General features: G+C 39.3%; 1 protein-coding gene across 2 annotated transcripts in view; it reads right to left on the bottom strand.

Moving 5' to 3' along the window:
• Window positions 1-20671, bottom strand: part of CMSS1 (cms1 ribosomal small subunit homolog) — a gene marked incomplete at its 5' end in the record, with an annotated part of 65895 nt that overhangs the window by 21287 nt on the left and 23937 nt on the right. For both annotated transcript variants that reach the window (XM_080613158.1, XM_080613159.1), the window contains 3 exons: window positions 924-1053; window positions 4053-4124; window positions 8863-8963. In XM_080613158.1, the coding sequence (XP_080469284.1) occupies window positions 924-1053; window positions 4053-4124; window positions 8863-8883 (223 nt within the window). The remainder of the gene's footprint in view (window positions 1-923; window positions 1054-4052; window positions 4125-8862; window positions 8964-20671) is intronic.

The raw sequence follows: 20671 nt of genomic DNA, 5'->3' as shown, positions 1-20671 counted from the left end.
GCCCTATAGAAAAAAAGAAGGGTCAACCTAGAATCATAGATGGTAAAGAGAATATTTACCTAGAAAGACTGCCTTAAATATTAAAACAGAGAAAGCACTACCAGGCTAGAAGGCTCCTATATTGGGCACAGGTCACTAAGAGTTCAAGTATCAAAGGTGTATGTACGTAGGTTAGTTAGCAGGCTATTTGCTCTTCATGAGTACTACTAGCAAATAATGGACAGTGCCTGTCAAATGACAGTGCCTCCTCATCTACAGTATAAGCAGAAAAGAAGTTCATTGTTACCTTCATCTCTAATGCAACTTCCAACTGACAGAAGCTAACCCTGCTCTACCCTGCTTTGCCTTTTCTATATCACAGGCTTTTAACTGGAGACAAAATACAGGAAACCAAAAAGGGTCCTCGTCATGGTTAAAACTTGGACCAGAATAATCATCTCATTTCATGCCACTCCTTGAAAAACTATTACATTCAACATCTCAGTGATTCTATGATCTCAGCCACATCAGAATGATGTCTCATTACTTCTTTGTCTACTCCTATTGTCAGTTCTCCTATTGTGCATTTGGATCAACTCTGATAATCTCAGAAATAAAATACATTTTCAGTCTCTCAGCACCTTGGAAGCTATTATTAGGAATCATATAATTCCTATTAGAAAACTGAGCTCCTGAAATTAATACTTTGCAAGAAAAGGACACATTTAAATAATGTTCCTTTTCATTTCCATAACTCCAAGAAACCTTATTTATTCTAAAGAAACTCTCTACTTAAATATCAAATTAATGTACCGTATGAGAATATATTTCCATAAAAAGTACAACTCAAGATCTGGCCCCAAAATCCTCTTTCTTCTGCAGAAAAAGAACTCAACAGTATCATGAAAAAACAGTATTTATCTATTAAATATAGAATAAGTTACCTGACAGCTTTAATTCCTCTATTTCAATCACTGAACGGTTTTCACCAAAATGTTGGCTAAGCAGATTTTGTAGATCTGCAGGAACACCAGGTTTTGGAGCGGATTTTTCCAAAATATCAGAAATTTTCTTCTATAAAAAACAAATAAAATAGGTAAGTATGGCATTTCTGTAATTTCTGCTCTTTGGCTAACAACACTGTAAATAAATGTTACTTGATAGCTTTATCCAGTTACATTGGTTTAATTACAGCTTAATTAGAAAAAACACCTTACAATGGGACAAGATTCCTGTCGTCATGAGAATGCAGACTTCAGGTGCAAGTTCAGATACTTTGATGAGATCGACCTTGAGCCTGAAGACAAAGCTCTTGCACAAAGCTCTTGCACACTCAATGAACTGAAAGCTGGTTTGTGAGGTTTGTTATTTTTACACTTAACTCTCAGTTGGAAAATTCAGGGGGTTTTCATAATTTATTATTTTTAAAGCATAACAACAGGGATGATGTGGTTATATGTGTCTTGGTTATATTTTGATTAAAACAAGTAACCACCTATCTATTTTGGAAGGAAAGATGGCTGGCTGTATTCACAGAATATCAAAAAAATAGTGATGAAAATGAGTTAAAGAGCTCACAAAACTAGAAGTCAACTAGAAATTGTTCAGCACCTGCTCTGTTCTTCCAAATGTGTATCTTGTAAACCAAACTAATAATTTTTAGAGCCTCAACATGAGTTCATAATGATTGTGTTTTACACCTTAGGACTGTTAACAAATACCTGGGTCTGAATTTTAACTTAAGTGGAAGCGTTGCTGTATTTTTCCCTATAATTAAATGGATCATGAGAGTAGAATAGCCCTGTGTTCCTGTTGTCTGAATGATCTGCCAGCATTTAAGAAAACAGTAGGTTTTAAAGGATTGCCTGGAGACAATGGCAAGAATGTGAAGCCTCTCTTGTTCTCACTGAGAAGAGATTCCTTTGGGAAAGGCCACAGTAAGGTTTCTCAGCTGTGTAAGCTAAACTGAACTTGCCTCATGAGGATGCATGGCAGTACAAGCTGAGAAGTGAAAAGGAGCAGGAGAGCATGGCTGTGATGGAGCAAAAGGACACGAATCTGGGAGGCAAAGTGAGATTTCACAGACAAATGAGGTGGACCTAGAAGCATTTTTGGCAGCTTTGGAGGGGTGGTGGGCACCTTCAGGGCAAATTCAGCAGGTTAAGGTCCGGGGCAGCAAAGATAAATGGAAATTTTGATGAGAGCTATAGCAGGGATTTCAACATAGGGAACAATCTTCCATCCCTTTCCCTCACTCCCCCCCAGCACCCACTCCCTCTTTCTCTTCCATACCTCAGCACTCTGTCTCTCCATCTTGCCCAATACACCTGTAATGGCAGCATAAGGGGCAGAAGGCTGTAGAGGAAGAGCCATAGGGGGGTTGCTGAAGACACTCCACACCACAGCAAAGGCTGCCTCTCCCAGCTGTCTGTCTCTTTGGCTACTGCCCATTTCACCTCTGCTAAAAGTCAACTGTGTGCTTGCAAAAGCCCCAGATGAATCTTTGACCATGGGATACGTGAAAACGAAGTCCTTATGCCTTCCCCTCAGCCTATCTTTGGCCTGGTACAAAGCCCTCTGCAGTCCCTGGAACACCTTCCACTGGACATCTGGCTGTTCGGCAGGTTTTTGCAGTGCCTGAACCCATAGCATTTCTTCCTTCCCAAGATTCCCTCTCATTTGGCACCACTGTATTTTTCTGCCATGCAATAACTGTCTTCCCAAAGAATGACTAGAAGCCATCTGCAGCACACACAGCATTTGCATGAGGCCCACAGCTGAACCTCTTCGTTGTCCTTCCTATAAACCTCTGCTCTTCTTCAGTCCCAGCCCCAATACCTGCCTTTTAAGCAACCCACGTCTGGGAACCTCTGATTTAGCAGAAAGCAAAACAGAACTATCAGGCTCATTTTACTTGGTAATTCAGCATGAGGTGCTATTCCACAGGACCACTATGTCATTTGTTGGGTCCCTTGGTTCCTTCATGAAAATTACGTCATCCTGTAGGGGAGAAGCCTGATATTAATGAGGAATTCCCTAAGAGCAAGAGCAAGGACACCTGAGCAAACTCTCTTCCTTCACGGAGGATGGGGAAATGAGGAAATGTTTCTCATGCAGGATGTTTTATTATTTTTCTTGCAATTCATTCCAGATGCTTAAAAGCAAAGTGTTGGTTTGGGGTTTTTTTTCCCCTCTTTTCCTTACTTTGAGAGAATACTTTGTTTGGAACCCATAGATCAACCTGATAAGTATTTCTTGATGGATTTTTGACAGGCTGTGTATGTCAACTTAGTGGCCTAGCCTCACTGAAACCAAAGGTGTAACTAAGCGCCTATTATTTGCCTGAGAATAGGGTCTTTTTGTTAGGTCTGGTTCACCAATCTCAGTCGTGGGATGCTTTCACTCTTGCAGCAGTAGAACAAGTACTGCAGTCACTTCTGCCAGAGCTGCATTTAAAACAAAATCCCACTCTTCCCTCTTCCCATTTCCTAGATGATTGACATAACATAAAAAGGCCACCTCTCAGCCTTGTGAAGGAGTCAACTATTTACAGTTCGTCCTGAAAGACACTTAACTTTCCTGGTACTATATAATTTCCATCTAGACTGCAGAGTATGTTTGTTGTTGAGGATGAGGATTAAACATGGCCAGAGGGACAATGCAGGGTATTTATTTATACAGTTATGCTACGAGGAGAAGAGCAAAGAAGGACAGTTCTTGGCTTAAAAGATAGAATAGCAGTTGGAGCTTGACCACACTTCTGGAATGGGGCAGATTCTGCAGCAACTGATATTCCACCAATCTCTGATGCAGTTACATTTTCCCAGTACGCAATACTTGCAAGAGTGGTGTAGACATATACAACCCTTGTGCAGAGTACAGACACATTGCTTCAGTTCAGGTTGGGAAAGGGTATTTTGAATGAAGTCAAAAAAGTAGGAATTTGTGTCTAAAAGAGGCTCCAACATCGCGACCATGTTACTTCTCATCATCACAAGGTTGTCCCAGTTCTGAATCTTGTAATAGCACATATACTCACTGCCCAGTTCCCAAACACTCTAGGACATTCGTACCTTCTTTCTCTTCTTTGCCTTTACAGGAGTCTCTTGTTTTTCTTCTTGCTGACTTAGAAAACACTCTGTAGGCTGCAAAGCACATATTCCAAAAAAAAAAAAAAAAAAAAAAAAAAAAAAAAAAAAAAAAAAATTCAACATCAGATATCTGATCACTGGGGGGGGTGGGGTGGGAAGAAAAAGTCACCCAAGGGAGCTAAAACAGGGTACAGAAAGTAAAATGCTGGTTAGAGCAATAAAAACAAAGTAAAAAAATAAAAACAAGCTTCCCCATCTACAGAAGGGTTCACATTCTTACAGTTACATGTATCTGGAGTAACTTTGGAATTGAGATCTATGTTGTAATCAAGAGTAGAATAAAAGAACAGAAAGTTGAAACACATAAGTTGCAGCCACAATTCCATAAAATGGTGAAAAGCAGGTTTTGATACACCTAAAAAAAACCAAGAGGAAAACATGAACAAAAGATTTCATAAACTTTGTATTTTTAACCTCTATTATTGTGTGTGATTGTTTGTCTAAACTTTGCCAATAGTGCTCTACAATAACTGGGTCTAAGGTGATTATCCAGACAGTGAAAGATGCCAGGAAACTGGGCAAGAATAATTGGAAACAATCATACCCTGGATTTCCTTTTACATTTGTAATACAAAATTTAGGAAAACATGTTTTGAGTTTGTTCTACCCCATTCTTGCTTTGTCTCTCCATAGCAGGCAGGGTCAAATACACACAAGCAAAATACATGATGCATTTCAGAATAATCTTCATCCAACATGTGTTGCTACCATTAACCCTCTTTTGTGCCTGAGTGAGTAGGTTGAATTGGTCCATTTGTACCAGAGTCACTGTTCACATAAGCTAGGTTTAGGATTTGTCCTTGGATACCTAAAATGGTCCAAAACAGAGGAAGTGAGGCACAGGCTTTCCTTGTTTTGAGCATAGTGATTCCTTTTTCTTTTCCTTCTTAGGGACTTCCACTTCATGGAAATGGAAATTAATCTACATAGATGGGTTTTAGAGCTTAGTAAGTGACCTGATGAAGAGCAATGGGAAAACAGGCTAAGCTGCAGGAAAAAGCTCCTTAATATTAGGATGCATTTGGCTGGAAAAATCTGCTCCTGTGAGAAACTGTGGAGAAGTCTCATCACATGGAGCATTGAAAGCTCAGGAACAGCAAATCCAGTGCTGCTCCCTGGGGAAAGCCTGGAAGAAAAGTATTAGCAGAACAGGGAGCCCAGCTGAAAGCCAGAGAAGCTGCTCCTTTGTCCCCTTGTGAGGGCAGCTTCAACAGGACGAAAGACAAGTTAACAGAAGTTTAGACTATATGAGCCTTTCTGAGTCCTCCTTGCACTTCCCTCCCCTTAACAGGAGGATACTTCATGACAACTAGTACTATATGACCCTACCCAGCACTTTGTGGCTTTCCAAGCCCACTTTCACATCCTTATCAGAAACATTTTGTGGAGTTTAATTGTTCACATTATGCCTACATTTCCCTTTTACTCTCCACTCCCCTGGCTAATTCAGCTATAAAAACCAGGATGCTACCATGCTTAACACAAATGACCTATTGCTTGCTTCTGCTTTCTGTGCCATGATGCAACCACAGCCATTGCACTTGTAAAGGCAGCAATACTGTATAGATGGGCCATGAAACTGGTTGAGATTTGAAATGGTACTTGGGAATGACGAGAGACGATTTGGCTGAGGACTGGCTACAGCCAGCAAAGCACTCTATAACTAGAACTGGATCAATACCTACCCATGAGAAGTGATAGGGACCATATCTTGCCTCAACAAGAAGAGACATGTGTCCCTGTGATTTTCTCAGGTATAAACAGATATTACCTTCACCAGAAATCAAGGAAACTACTGCACGTAGAAACTCACTTCAACTAATAGTTGTTGCAAGGTTAAAATAAGCTTTTTGGGTTTATTTTTGCTTTCTTTCTTTTTTAATAATCTCTCTCCTGACTCTGATTCAAGTGCTTTTAAAACACCACCATACATTTTTTCACTCCTATCCCTAAAATTAGCACTCCCACACATTGAGACTGAAACAGAGGTACTCTCTGCTTTCAATTCCTGCTCTACCCTTACACATGCCAGCTGTCCATAGATAATCAAAGACCACTTGCCAGGTGTTTTAATCATAAATTCTATGTTCAACATAATTTATTCAGAGAACAAGCCTTTGGACTGATTTAGTCAAGGGATATTAACAAGCAATCAAAAAGGCAGAAAGGGGCCAACCTGAATCTCTTTCCTCCAGTAAAGGATGACATTTCTCTATCCTAGAAAGTGCTATTGCTCTTTCAGCATACTGAAAAATGTTATGCATTCACTTCAGGCCCATTTCTCCTTCCATATATATAGTGAATTCTTTTACATAAATATGCAGAACTCTCCCAACAGGTGGCTGCATAAGAAAAGAATAAAACTATGGCACAGAGCTGAAAATTATTCTCCAATAGAAACCAAATTTCCTCACTGATACCCCCTCATTCAGTTGTTTAATAGTATCACCAAATACCACAGCTTCTTTTTTGAAGGCAGCATGCAAGCTGTTATTTCAACAGCAAAAGAAGCACAAAGCAGTCACAGAAGTACACAGCAGGCTTGTAGCCAAAGCCTTGCTTCTTCAGAGAAGCATGTTAAGACTCAAAATTATCTCCTTTACAACAGCATATATATATTTAGGCATAGTATACTATTAGCCCAGCAATAATAAGTCCACTTTATTAAGACATTAAAAATAATGCCATGAGAAAAACAGAAACTTCATGGTGGTGAATGGCTGTAAGCCTAAAATACTTGGGCATCTGATCTAGACTGAACTTCTGACCCTTATCTAAATGTTAGTTGCCTACTTACTCACGCAACAGCTCTTTAAATGTCACCCTTAAGAAAACGACATTTGCATGTTTTTCTTATGCAAGACACAGAGCAGACAATCAACTGTTTTTTGACATGGCTCCCCCATGCTCTGTGTTTTTATGCTATTTTTACATGGAAGTTCTTAAAATGCAGAAAACAGGAAATTTGTGCTGAGACCAGTGATTTAGGACCTAAAATGTCATAAATTTTTTGTTCGTTAATCATAGGCAGAACATAAAATATTTCCTGCATTATATTTCTAACAAATTTTTTTCTTTACGTATTGCCAAGTTACTGCAAATTCATATGTAGAGTGAAAACATTCTTGCATGAGTGTGGAAGTTTACATTCTAGGTCAGCCATATACTCTGACTTTTAGTTTTTGACAAAGTAAGCACATCAAATACTCCATTCAGTTTGGAGACAAATTATTCATTTCATTGTAAGCCTGAGGACAGCCTGCAAACTAAAAACATAAATGCTTGCAGTTCTATTTGGTTGTCTCCTGACTGGCTTTAAGGTGCCAAGTCCAGTGCAGAATAGCTTCCAGCCTGTGAATAAGGCAGGGATGAATAAAACTGGTTATGTGCATAAAAACTCCAAAACTACTAGCTTTCTGTAAACACATCTGATTTTGCAATTGTTTTGCAAACATGACATGTCCGTGACTTTAAGCTCCCATGAAGCTCCTGGAGTTTTGTGGCTAGACATCAAAATACCCAATTCCAAAATGCAAACTAGTATTTTTTATATGACAGGAAGAGCTGTGGCTTGTGTTCTGCTATAGCTTAGCAGTCCCAGTCCACCCTGCCAGGATAACTTGTAATGGCTATCTTATGTTCTCACAGAAAGGAAAGAACAAAGAACTTCTCCAAACAAATTGTCTTAACTTAGTTCTAAATGCTGAAGTGAAGATAATGGTGATAAAAAGTGGCTCCATAAGCATCCTCCTCGAGTTGAAGTCCTCAGCATCTGACGCCTGGTAGAGCAAGTACAAAGGCAATACAGCTTGCTCCTGTATTGCTCTGTTCTCTCTTTCCTAATCAAAACGCAGAACCAGTTCAGATATTTATTTATCTCACTTCACCTCTGGTTTCCTTGGAAAGACACCCCAAAGCATAGTAATTGCTACTGTGCTGTTAACACTTCTCTGTTACCAAAAAAAACCCATCTCTGAAAATGGTTTTCACTTGGGCAACTGCATTCACACTGTGAATTTACTATTGATGTAGAAGTCAAAATTAATATCCATAACCTCAAGGAGAGACAGTTTCCAATGTAATTTTAGCTGTTTGACAGCCATTCACTTGATTCTGCTGTATGGTATCAGGAAAGAAACAGAAATTTACCTTCAAACAAGAGACTCTAAAAATCATCTGATCTCTAGACGACTTGCTTTTGCTGTAGTTGGAGTGATGCTGTATGTCAAAAACCTTGCTGCCTTTTGCTTGGCATATGCATTTAATGCTGAACAAGACAGTTCCTACTGGTTTTAAGGGAAGCTTTTATTAGCGAAAGGCTACGAAAATATCAATCCATGTAGAACTAAATTCCTCTTCACTTAGACCTTGCACTGGGGAGATTATTGGGTAGAGATGCTGTACAGCACATAAATACAGTTTCCGAGACCTTGTGTGTGCAGGTAAAGAGAAAAGATTATAGGGGAGGACGCTCAGTAGGCACCATCCAGGCTTTCATCGCTATGAAGTCATGCTGTAACAGACAGGCTGGCACAAAACAAGAGTGAATTTATTGAAATGTACCGGATTGTGATCAGTTCCAATTAAGGCAAAATAATTTAATAAAACAATCTTATTAGTGAAGAGATCAGACAAAATGTGAAGTAAACTGTTCCTTTCCTGAAAAAAAGGGGACTATGTTTCCTTACGCAGTATCACCTCTGTGTTCTACACAATTGCTACATTTACAAACCTGCTTTCTTTTCTTTGTCATGGCAGGTTTGGAATTTGAATCTTTATGTGTTGGTGTCCTGTTGTCACTTGCTTTCTCAACAGCTTCATCTTCTGAAGGATCTAAGGAGAAAAAAGAACAGGTTTTGTTACTGTTTTTCAAATCCATCTCCTATCTTTGCATTCAAAAATAGGGACTATGGTCCATAGGATCACTGTCAAAATACATATTTCTTCCTAAGTTTTCTGACACTTCTTTCAGAATAAGTCATCTCCTCCTACTAAAACAAGTCGTACAAATGAAGGAAGAAAACAACCAAACACACACAAAAATGCACACAACCTGCACCCTCAGCCTCCATCTAAAAGCTCCAAATGCCTTATTGCCACCAATTACCTAGAAGAGGAAAAATTAAAAGATTGGTATAATGTCCTATTGTATAAAAATATATGTAGCCATTTTCTGCATGCACATTTTGTATCTCTCCTACTTCAGTAATTATTAGGCAAAGGCACTATATCCGAAGTTTTAGCAGAATGTCCACAAGACTGAAAAAGGCTTATGTTTTGAGAGAAAACTATTTAAATTAAGGTGTTTCTACTCGTATTATTCTTCATCTCTTTTATCTATAAAGAGACTTTTGGGGAAAAAAAATATCCACAGCAACATTTCCCTTTTGCTATATTAGTGCTTAACATCTGCTGAAACACAAAAGTTTCTGCTGGTGACTGAATTACTTCCCTGATCATAGCCAGAAGAATTACGATCCATCAAACTGAATTATTCAATTTCTGTATCTAGAGCATTTCCACCCAACTGATACTTAGTCATTGTTGCAATCTCCTGCATTCTGAAGTTCTAAATTCACTTCAGCTTCAAGATTATTAAATGAAGAGGAACAGTATGATTTCTTGAGTATCACCTGAAGTACACATGATGTCACTACATCTACGCAATCACTACCTGTGAGCAGAGTAAACTGATTTTTCTCTGAGAGAAAGAAAATAAATTATGGCTGGTATTTACGAATTCTATGTTGAAATAGGTACCTAATGAAAAAAGGTAACTGAAAGGATATGTGAAAGATATGTCAAAGAATTTAAGTGAAAGGTGAAGTAAAAGAATATGAAGGAGAAAAAAAGAGAGCTTTATTCATCCATAGATGCAATGTTGTATATTATATGACAATAAGGCAGCAGCTTTGAAAATCCTAATGCAACACAACAGGTAACAAAATCAGTACATACTTATGCCTGTAAAGAGAGATACCATCTTGTAACTCCTTTTCCCCCTTTGAAAGGCTTGTGTAACAGTCAGCATCCTAAAGTTGGGTTGTGACAGCTGTTAGACTTCAAAAAAGTTTGGGAAGTAGAAAGCTAGCGAAGAAAATCAGTGAGTGTTTTAGCAAGTTGGATATTGTCTGTCATGAAATCTTACCTGATACAGGTTAGATTCTTGGCAAACTACAAGAATTTTAAAAAAGAACAGCAACTGAGAAGAGAATTCCTGTCCAGTACAACTAAGAGACTCCTAAGTGAAGAGGTTAGATAAGCATGTTAATGAACTTAGTTCAGACCAAAACAAACACCATGGAAGAAATGGCAGCACTCATTTGCATCTCAACACAAGATGAAGGCATATTCTGAAATCTTAAGCAAGCATCCACGATGAAAAGCCTCTGCTTTCCAGATCTAGAGCAACTGCACAAACATGCACCAAATGGACATTGCAGCTCTGATGGTCTACTCGCTTATTTCTCTTAGTGGGCACAGCCATAAAATCAGCAGCTGAATGGAGTATAGCCACATGAGTCCTAGATCCCATGTGGGCAAGTGGCTGGTGGCGGGGAAGGAGCAGGGATGTCACTACTGCCAACCCTTTACCACAAGCTGTAACATTACCACATAAACTGTAACATTAAGCTGCTGCTGTAATTCAGCCTCAGAGGATACCAGGTAGGTAGCCATTCTGGAATCTCTTCTCAAAGAACATGAGTAAGGGAGGTGGAAAGTCTGTAATCTCAGGCTTACTTGCACACTAGGAAATATGTGGCACTCATCTCCATGGGTTGCCCTCATGAGCTATTTTCCCTCTCTTCCGAGGGACAAACTCAGACTTATTGACTTTTCTTATAAGCTGCCATTTGGATCATGAGCAAGAAGAATGAACAACTGTCCCCAGTACAACTGCTACTGTCTTAAGAGTGTTCATCAGACAGTGGCTGAAGGTGAGAAGTTTTCTGGGAAAGTTTACTGGCCACTAGATGGAGAGTAAAAAAGGGAGAGTATTCAAAAAATGTTTTTATCACCATCAACGGGAATATGGGTTTACGTTATTATAACTTTATTATTAACGCACAAAAAAGTGTATCTTGCCCGGTACAGCCTTACACATAGCAGCAGGTAAACAGGGGAAAAGAGAATGCTGAAGGTTAACAAATTTATTCCTTATACTACAGCTCCAATATCTGTGCCAATATACTGGGTTCTTCCTTTCTGTTCTGAGAATGTTCAAGAGCTCTGGCATCATACCCTTGCCCCTGCACAGCAGCAGCTCCTTCCACAGCCTGTTCCTCTCTGAAGTCACTGACCACTTACTCCGGCCACTTTGGAATCTCAGATATGTTACTGTATTAGAAGAAGCTAAAAAGTTACATCATTCAGCACACTGCTCAAAGTTTGAAAGATGTTAGTGTTACCACTATGCATTAGGAATGTACCTAATGTTACCTACTTAGTAAATAGTTACCACTATGCACTGGGAAATTTCTTGTGCTGCATTTTGGCAGCACAGCTCCTGTTTGTGAACCCATCACTGACTCTTGCCTCTCTGCACTGACTCCAGAGATACTGGAGCAGTGACCAGCTTTTACACACACCAACCCCACAGCCTCAGGGTCCTGGATGCACTGCATCCAAGCAGGCTATGGAGTGATGATATAAATGAAGCACATCAAAGAAATAAGAACTAATCACCTCTTTGTCGATCTTTCTCACTGTTTTAGAGCCCCAAATGCCCATTCCAGAGTGTATCTGTGCATGTCCCACTGAACTGAATTGCTGAGCCAGCTCTTTCCAACGTTTCACACTGGAAATAAATGAGAATTGCATAAAAGAGATGCAGGAGAACCTGCAAGTGATCTTTAAACATTCCTTCTTAAATCCCATTTGGCATGCTCTGAAAGGCAAACAGGAGTCGCCTGAGTTTTAAATAACATCTTCTCTTTCTCATAACTAAAAGACACACTGCTAGCAATAGCAATCTGAAACTGGACAAATGGTTTCCATGATCTGAAATAGCCTGACAAACAATGTACCACCTGTTCACTGTCCATCTGAGTTCTGGACTGCACCTTGTGATGCAACATCCTCTGCTTTCAGCAAGAAGAGAAGGGAACCAATGTCCAGCCCTAACCCAAACAGTATCTGTAAAACCAGTTCAAATTTGAACAACTTTCTGCAGTACCTGAGCATCTTTATTTTGTACACAGAAGAACTTTTTATCTGTTCACATCCCAGTCTAGACAGTAGCTAGTTTTGAGCTGTGAATGTTCATGACACCATGTCAGTTCCCATGATGACAGGAAATCTTTGTTGTGGGCATCAAAGTCTGACATGCCAGATTCTGCCAACCATGTTCACGTTAAATAGTGTATCTTCCTCTGCAAAGAGTTACCTTAATGTCAGCAAGGTTATTCACAAAATAAATTGTAACTTGATGCGAATAAATGCAGACACACTCAGCTCACAGATCCCAAACACATTTGAATCAGAGCAGCACTGCTTGCCCTGCTTGGAGGTGTCAAGCAGCCCGGATGACTCCTCTCTGCCAGAACTGGAGAGAGCATAAATCTTTCCTTAATAATAAGTTGGCACAAATGCAGAACCTAATTGGTTAATACAACATTGACTTTCATCTCCCTCATGGTGCAAGTGAGCAGGCAGGCAGGCACTGATGGAATATGCTGCTGAAGGGGTGATGCTGTTCAGCACAGCAATCCTTTGCATCTGCTTTCCTGTGACATGGACCTTATGCAACCACAAGGTCATCAAAGACATCTGAATGTTCACGCAATGCTCTCGATACAGAAACATAAATGTGAATTCCACAGCTCTTCACACTTTCACCTTTGGTATTACATCAGTGGCATGGCACATACTAAGTGACTTCCCAGTCATTAAGTATTTCTATTTGATTTTATTTTGAATCATGCTGATATGGAAAAAGCCATTTGTGCTTAACACACATGCATATATATATATATATATATATATATGAGTAAGACTCTCATTTATTATCCTGATCACTATTCAAAATAATTCAGTGCAATGGATTCCAACTCATTTCAAATTTAATATTGATATACAAACATGTGTCTAAGTACATCAATATGCATACTAAATACATACACACATGCCTCTATTAACACACACATATCTGCATGTTCATACACATGCACAAAAATAAGCATACAGATATTTAGATAATTTAACTGGTTCCCTTCAAACATCTACTTTATTAGTATCTTCACAAAGAATGTACATTTGCTTGGTTATTTATACTAGTATTTTTAAAGACAGATGGCACCTTAAGGATATAGGAGATAATCAATAAGAAAGCACAGAATAGAAATATTCTTTTGTGTACATACCCAAAGATAACTGAGGGAATGATTTCCACTTTTGTTTTATCTGGAAGCTAAGTGAGATGAGACATCTATTTGGTATCTAAAAGATCCCAAGTGACACAGGCTAGTACAGAATAAGTTTATTTCTTACCATTAAGTTAATCTCTGTGCTAGGATTTGGAGGAAACCTGACTTACAGGTCCACAAGGGAGGCTCCCTCAACTTTCATTTGATGTATCTGGCACTACCCACACTCTTGAGACACACTCTGGGTCAGAAGAGCCTCTGTGTCTGAAGAGAAATCCCTGCTCTCTCCCTTATGCTCCCATTAGGGTTACAATTCAGTACTAAAGTAGAATCACTTAAAACAAAAACAAAGTCTGTACATTATTACTGCCACCACCCCCCCCACCCCTCCCGACTTCCATCCTCTTCTGACTCTTCTAAAATTGCCTGTGGAAAGGGGGCCTACAGGAAAGCTGGAGAGGGACTTCTTACAAGGGTATGTCATGACAAGACAAAGCATAATGGCTTTAAACTGAAATAATATAGACTCAGATTAGGTAGATGGAAGAAATATTTTACTGTGAGGGTGGTGAGACACTGGCACAGGCTGCCCAGAAAAGCTGTGGATGCCTCATCTCTGGAAGCATTGAAGGCCAGGTTGGATGGGGCTTTGAGCATATTGCTCTAGCAGAAGGTCTCCCTGCCTGTGGTCCCTTCCAACCCAAACCATTCTGTGATTCTATAGGTTTTATATTTGTTACACTCTGCTTCTTGTTTCAGATATGTTACAGGAGACTACGTGCTTGTCATTACTCTATAGGAGGAGTTTGTTCAATTTGGGTGTGCTATGATGGATTAATTTAACAGGCTGCTTTGTAGGCTATGTTTTTATTTATTGGTTGATTAAACAGTACTGATCTGTGTTCATGAATCTGGTGGGAAAGTATTTCTCAGAGCTTCCAGCTTTAAATTCAGCAGATTGAAAAACATTTGATGCTGAGTAAAATGCCAAGCCAAGTGTGCTGAGCACATCTCAAGTTTCTTCTTAATTGCCATTTTAGATTTCTTTGGGAGGAAGGCAGGAGAGGGGCAGAGAGGAGGTCAGAGAAAAGAATAAAACTGAAGTCTGAGAATTCCTCATTACTCTCATGGTTTTGCCATTAAAAATTGGCCTAAGTCTTCAGTGAGTCAGATTAAGTAATCTTAATGTCAATGCACTACTTTGAATTTCTCTCATTGCATCTTCCCTGCATGTCCCATCAGCTACATACAGTACAAGGTCAGTCAACTTCTGTAAAGTGTAACAGCTGTCAGCAAAATTGGCTCCGAGGTCCCTGTTCATCCTTGTTCAGTTGAGAGGCCTCCTCTTGTCTTCATGTTTGCACTGATCACAGTAACTGGGCTAAAAGCAGCGATGACAGTATTTTAACATACCACTATTGTATCACCCCTCCAGGCAGCAGGAAACACAAAGCTCAGGTGGGTCTTTGCATGCTGTCCGCCAGTACCCAAGGGAAGAGATGAGGTCTTTAAAATGAAACAACCCCGGGTGTGCGGGCTGATTAACTAAGAATTAACATTTTAAATATTTTAAAGCATTCCAAGCTCAACTATATCCCTGACAAAAGGGAAAGGTTCTGCATAGCAGTGGGAGGAGCAGGTACAGAGGCCAATCAGGCACAGCAGCAATAGGCAAGCAGCAGCTCAAACATCTCCTGGAGAGATGCCAAATTAGTCAGCTCTGTGTCACCAGCACCGCTAATCCTGAAAGGAGAATCTCTTACATGTCTACCAGGACAATCCTCTCTAAATTCCCTCACTGTAAGCAATGGACAGCTTTTAATTTGCCTGTTGAGAAGCCTGATAATAGCTCAGGTAACCTGGAGCCTATGGTGTAAAGCCAGCTAGCCAAGCAATATCTATGAAGCTCTTTTAGGTGCCTCCAGACCAGCCACACGGAATAGCTAAGAATGCAAATTTTATTATTAATATGGTTCTTCAGATCAGTTCCTGGCTATTCACCATGACAATAGAAATTTCTAGTAAACGAGGTAAAATGTTAGCTACAAAAGTGATTTGTCCTCAGGGAAGATCACCACATAACAACAGTGTCAGTAGCCTCTTCATTTCTCAAATTGCTCTGACTAAATCAGAAAGGGTCCACTGGCACCCCCTGAAAGATAAATAATTCTCCTCATCACAGGCATGCATCATCTGCAATGGCATGACTGAGAAATCCAGATGACATTACAGAAAAAAAACACCAAACTCATCCCTCACCTCGCTTAATAAGGATTAGCTAAAACATTTCAAGCAGTATCGCAAACCAAAATTTAGCCTGAGAAACACACACACAGAAAGAGAACATATTCTGACAGGAGATCAAAAATGTTTGATGGGAGGAAGAATGGCAACGTGGCTAAGCATGGAATGCTGATTCAAAAATTAATGAAGATATTCCCTTCCTTAAAAAAAAAAAAATAAATTAGTATTTTAGGTTTTGCCATTCCAGTTTTAAAAGACTGATGAAGTTTTCATACTTTTCTCACTGGGGTCATGAATCAAATTAAGTGCCCTCACTCATAAGGCCTTAAAATACTCATGTATTTTGACCATTCTGAACTAAAGAGGAAAAACTGTGAATGAACTGGTATTTCTTCTTGTTATTAGGATGTAAGAAGTTGCATGTAAAGCGACTAAGTTACTTAGTGTTCCTTTGGTGACCTTCCCTGTCAGTTTACTGCAACACAGAGCTGCCTCCCTGCCTTGGCTGAAATAATCTCCATGGTAATTACATCTGGTGCTAGCACGCCATCATCCCAACCCAGCCAGGGTCCCCCACCGTCTGGTCACTGTTTTCCCTTCCCATTGCTATGAACTAAGGACTCCATTCCCAAAACAGGTCCATTCCAGCACAACAGTAATTTTTTATATCTGTGAGGATGCCTTCAACTGCAGCCATCACCTGACAATGTACTTCAAAAAAATGTATTTTGAAGAGTACTTGTGAGGCACAGCTGAAGGACATATGTACCTGAGCAAACTCAGTCCTATCAAAGAATCAAAAGAACTTCAATTTTGTTCCACTAGACAACATTCAGACGGCACAAGGTCCTTCCTACTCTATCCAGCCTAAGGCTATGCCAAGCCAGTTTCTTGCTAACAGTCTGTAGGAATTCCCTATAATAGTTTCTAAGTAGGGCAAAGACAATAAGCTTACAAAATGTAAAACCCTTCCCTGTGCAGTTCAACAGGCACATCTACCACAAACTTTTTTTTTCCCTGATAAAACTGGTGACAGGATATTCAGTTTACATTCCTCTTCCTTACACTGAATGTCAATTTAAATTAAAATCTCTGCCTGTTCAAGCAAAAAAGAACAGGTCTTGATGAATAATATCAAATTAATTTTCACTATGCTCTGATATGATAGAGGTTTTAGTACACATACACAGCTATCTTGCCACGCAAAGGATCTCCCACAGAACACTTCTAACAACTTTCTCCCTTATTTTTAACACTTTAATATGCAAAATGAGTACTTCCACACTCACTTGTGACACAACTTGCTGACTGGAAGTGAACCAAAAGACAAAATATTAGTAGTCTTGTAGTACAGCCTGTGGTATAGCTACAACCCAGTCCTATTCATAATTTGTCTTTTTCACTACCTCACACAAGGAATAATGGCACCACGAAGGTAAGAAGGGAGAACTCAATATTCATTTAGACACTGTAGTTCTAAACCCCATGGTAACATAAAGCACAAACACCAAGATTTGACATGTCAGGAATATGATAGGCCCTTTTATTGTTTGCCATCCAACTTAATTTCTTCATTACAGGCCTGCCAATCAAGAGCAACCAGAGACTGAAGATACAATAATACACCAGCACAGAGTGGAAATCAGTTCTCCTGTTTGCTTTAGTACCCTTCATCAATGACACCATGACTGAAAGCTCAGATGACAGCCACAAGCTGCTGCAGTCTCCTCATTTCTCTTTTTTTTTTGTACTCTCAAAAAATATCTGATAATCTCCTTAAGTCTCAAAATGCAATTTAAAAGCATTTCTAGAAATGGGGAAGTGGGAGACTTTTATTTGTTTGTAAGTAGCATGGCTTTTGGCTGTTTACAAATCTGCTGGATGCATATTATAAAATTAAATATTTAACCTTATAAAAAGGCCTTCTCTTCTTGACAGATGCCAGGCATTATATAACCTACAGTCACTTTAGAAACCACTCAAAAGGATGTCAGTAATAGTGTGCAACAGTTTAGGCTTGTAAGAGAACATTCTATCCAACTCTGAAAAGCAGAGGAATAGGGCAAGTCAGGATACTGTTGAGCACACTGGAAACTGGCCAAGACATTATGGTTCACGTATCTCACCTTTTGAAATGCTCCATGGGATCTTTAAATAAGTGCCTAGGAATTTGGTGTTAATCAAAAGAAAAATCACTTCACAAATATTAGTTACAGAATGTATGACTGTACAAGGCAGAACCCCACAAGGCTGGCTTGAAATAAGTATCATTCCAGAGGAAATGATACCAAAGAAGGCTGGGTAGGCAAAAACCATCCACAAAGAAGTGGAAAGACCATCCAGCATCCCAAGAAAAACACAAAATATGAGCCCAGGAAAAGCTAGGCACAAATCAGGGCTTGACTCCCTGCTACATCATCTTCTATCTTCTTGGTGGTGTGGACAGGAAACTCATGCAAAAGCAGTATTTAATGATGTCAGTATCCTGTACATTTTGAATTTCACTACTTACACAACGCTAGTATGCCTCTCAACATATGTCTATCTGGAGGCAGACTCTTTCCTTTTTCAGGCCCTTTCTTTAAACACCAGCATCCTTCATCTGTTGCAGTATTCAATCCTACCAAATATTTATTCTTCTTAATGGAGAAGAAATACATAAATTGGGAGGAAAGAGGAACTTGGATAAATCCATAAAACTACTTAATGTATCCCAGGTCTAAGTACAAGCAAGTTTTGCCCAGGAATGGCATGTCTCAGGTGTGATGTCTCCCTTAATACTACAGGAGATTCATATTTTCTACTGTTCTCCCAACATATTGGGAAGCAGTTGTGGCTCACAGCTGTAGTTCCTGTTGTGAAGGTAACAGAGTCTGGCTGACTCTGCGGACTTTGAGATGATAGATCATGATAAAATTACACAGTGGAACTTGCCAAAAATAGTAGGCTTCAATTAAAAAAAAAAAAAAAAAAAAAGAAAAAAAAGCAGCACACTTTGCAAAAGCTTAACAGGCCAAATTACTGCTCACAGAAACACATGGCTACTTTAGTGATCACTGATACAATTCACACCTCTTTGGTTCATATTTTGCAGGCATATGCATCTATAGTATACAGTTATCACAGACCTGATGTTTCCTCAGGTTTTCTTTCAATATTGAAAACTGCATGGATGCATATAACATAGCACACATTTAGATAAATGTCACAAAAAAAAAATACATCCTGTTGAAGTACAATACTGCAAACAATCTTTTATCCTAACTCTCCTAAATGTCTTAACACAGAATGTGAGAGAAGACATTTTGAGTTGCTCAGATTTCTGCAGCTTTTTTTATTCAGAAGCCTTTATATGACATAGTGGTATCAGGCCCCATTTGACAGAGTATCAGGTTGACCCATATCAAGTTAAACTCTCCTTCAGGTTAAGAACAAAATACCCTGACATATTGCCACGCAGAGTGAGAGTGGCAAATTCCATGCATTATAAAACATCTGTTGAAAAGCAGGCATAAGGGTTATGTTTCTACATCTCTTATTCTCTAGCTTCCTCCTCTGCACACACTACACATTTCTCCACAGTTTGGTCTCTGATATTGCAAGTTCCACTGCCCTTTTAAGCTACTCTAGAATCTCAAATTTATACGGTACCAGAATATACATTTCTGGATTTAACTAACTTTTCCAAAAAGACTATAAAAGCAACTGAAAGGATAATTTCTTACAGACAGAAGCTTTTATGAAAATACTACACACTCTGCTGCGTTAAGGTTTTTGAGACGGGGAAAGGTGACAGGCATTTCATCTATCTCAGTGCTCTTTATTTAAGACTAGCAATTACAGTGCAATCTCTCATCTGTACAGCTCTTTTGTGAATTGGCATGTGGCTCATTTGTCTAAATGATCAAATAAAGCACATTATGACTCGATCAGTTGCAACTGCCATAAAAATAGAGCTCATACCTACATTAATTTGCTGCGAGCAGATGGTTGATTGCTTTTCTGTCTTTTTATGTTGTAGTCCTGCTCCCTTAGATCCTCTCTTTGTAGAGAGTGACATGCTGGGAGGTCAGTTTTCTGACAAGGTCATCTGCTTTCAGAGTATGAAGAGAACTGCATGGAAAGTGGGTTGGGCTATATTTGGAGTTTGGTCCAACTCCGTGCCAAGGTCCCCCTGCTGTCTCTCTCTTGCAGCACCGTCTCCTCAGGTCTATTCCTGCAGATTCTCAGCCCACAGAATACATGAGGAGAGGAAAGTCGATCTAAGCTGCTACTGGATCGAGGTTTTTGCAATTTGCTAAAACCAAGTGGCTCAGCAGCTCGGATGAGGACTCCTTAAATCCCTCACTCTTCTAGCATTTATTTTTCTGTATTCAAGTGGATTTTCCCTTTTCAAGTTAATAAGGAAAGGAAGCTGCCTGGGATACAGCAAAAAAGAGTTTCCTGAGCTAAGGTAAGCTTGTTTCATTCTTGTATTGTCATCATAATTAGAGAGCAATTGATGATGGCTTCGATCAGATATGCTTTTCTGCTAGACCAGTTCTGCATGTCAGCATTAAGTGTTTTGATTGGTTTTTTTGCTAATGACATTCTCAATTTCAAAACATCAGTTTTCATTATTGCTATCTAAAGGAAATGGGAAAATATAAGGATATCAGCATGTGCAATAGAATATACATTATCTGATTTTACTTGTTCAAATTAATGTAAAAAGCACACAGCCATGGCAAGAGACTGTATCATCCTGAAAGTAGGAGAAAAACAGATGTGTGATGATATGCATGATGATGACATATACAGGCATGCACTAAGATGTGCTGAGTGATGTTTTATCCACATTATTTTGTATGATATAAGAAAGTATGGCTTCGGGTTTGCAATACAGGGATTGCTGCATATAGCACATCTATTTAAAAAAATGAATTAATTACT

Source organism: Psittacula echo (genome assembly GCF_963264785.1).
Source record: "Psittacula echo genome assembly, chromosome: 3".
In the NCBI taxonomy this organism is placed as follows: Eukaryota; Metazoa; Chordata; class Aves; order Psittaciformes; family Psittacidae; genus Psittacula; species Psittacula echo.
The sequence above is the reverse complement of the archived record's forward strand: the minus strand, read 5'-3'. Positions and strand labels throughout refer to the sequence as shown.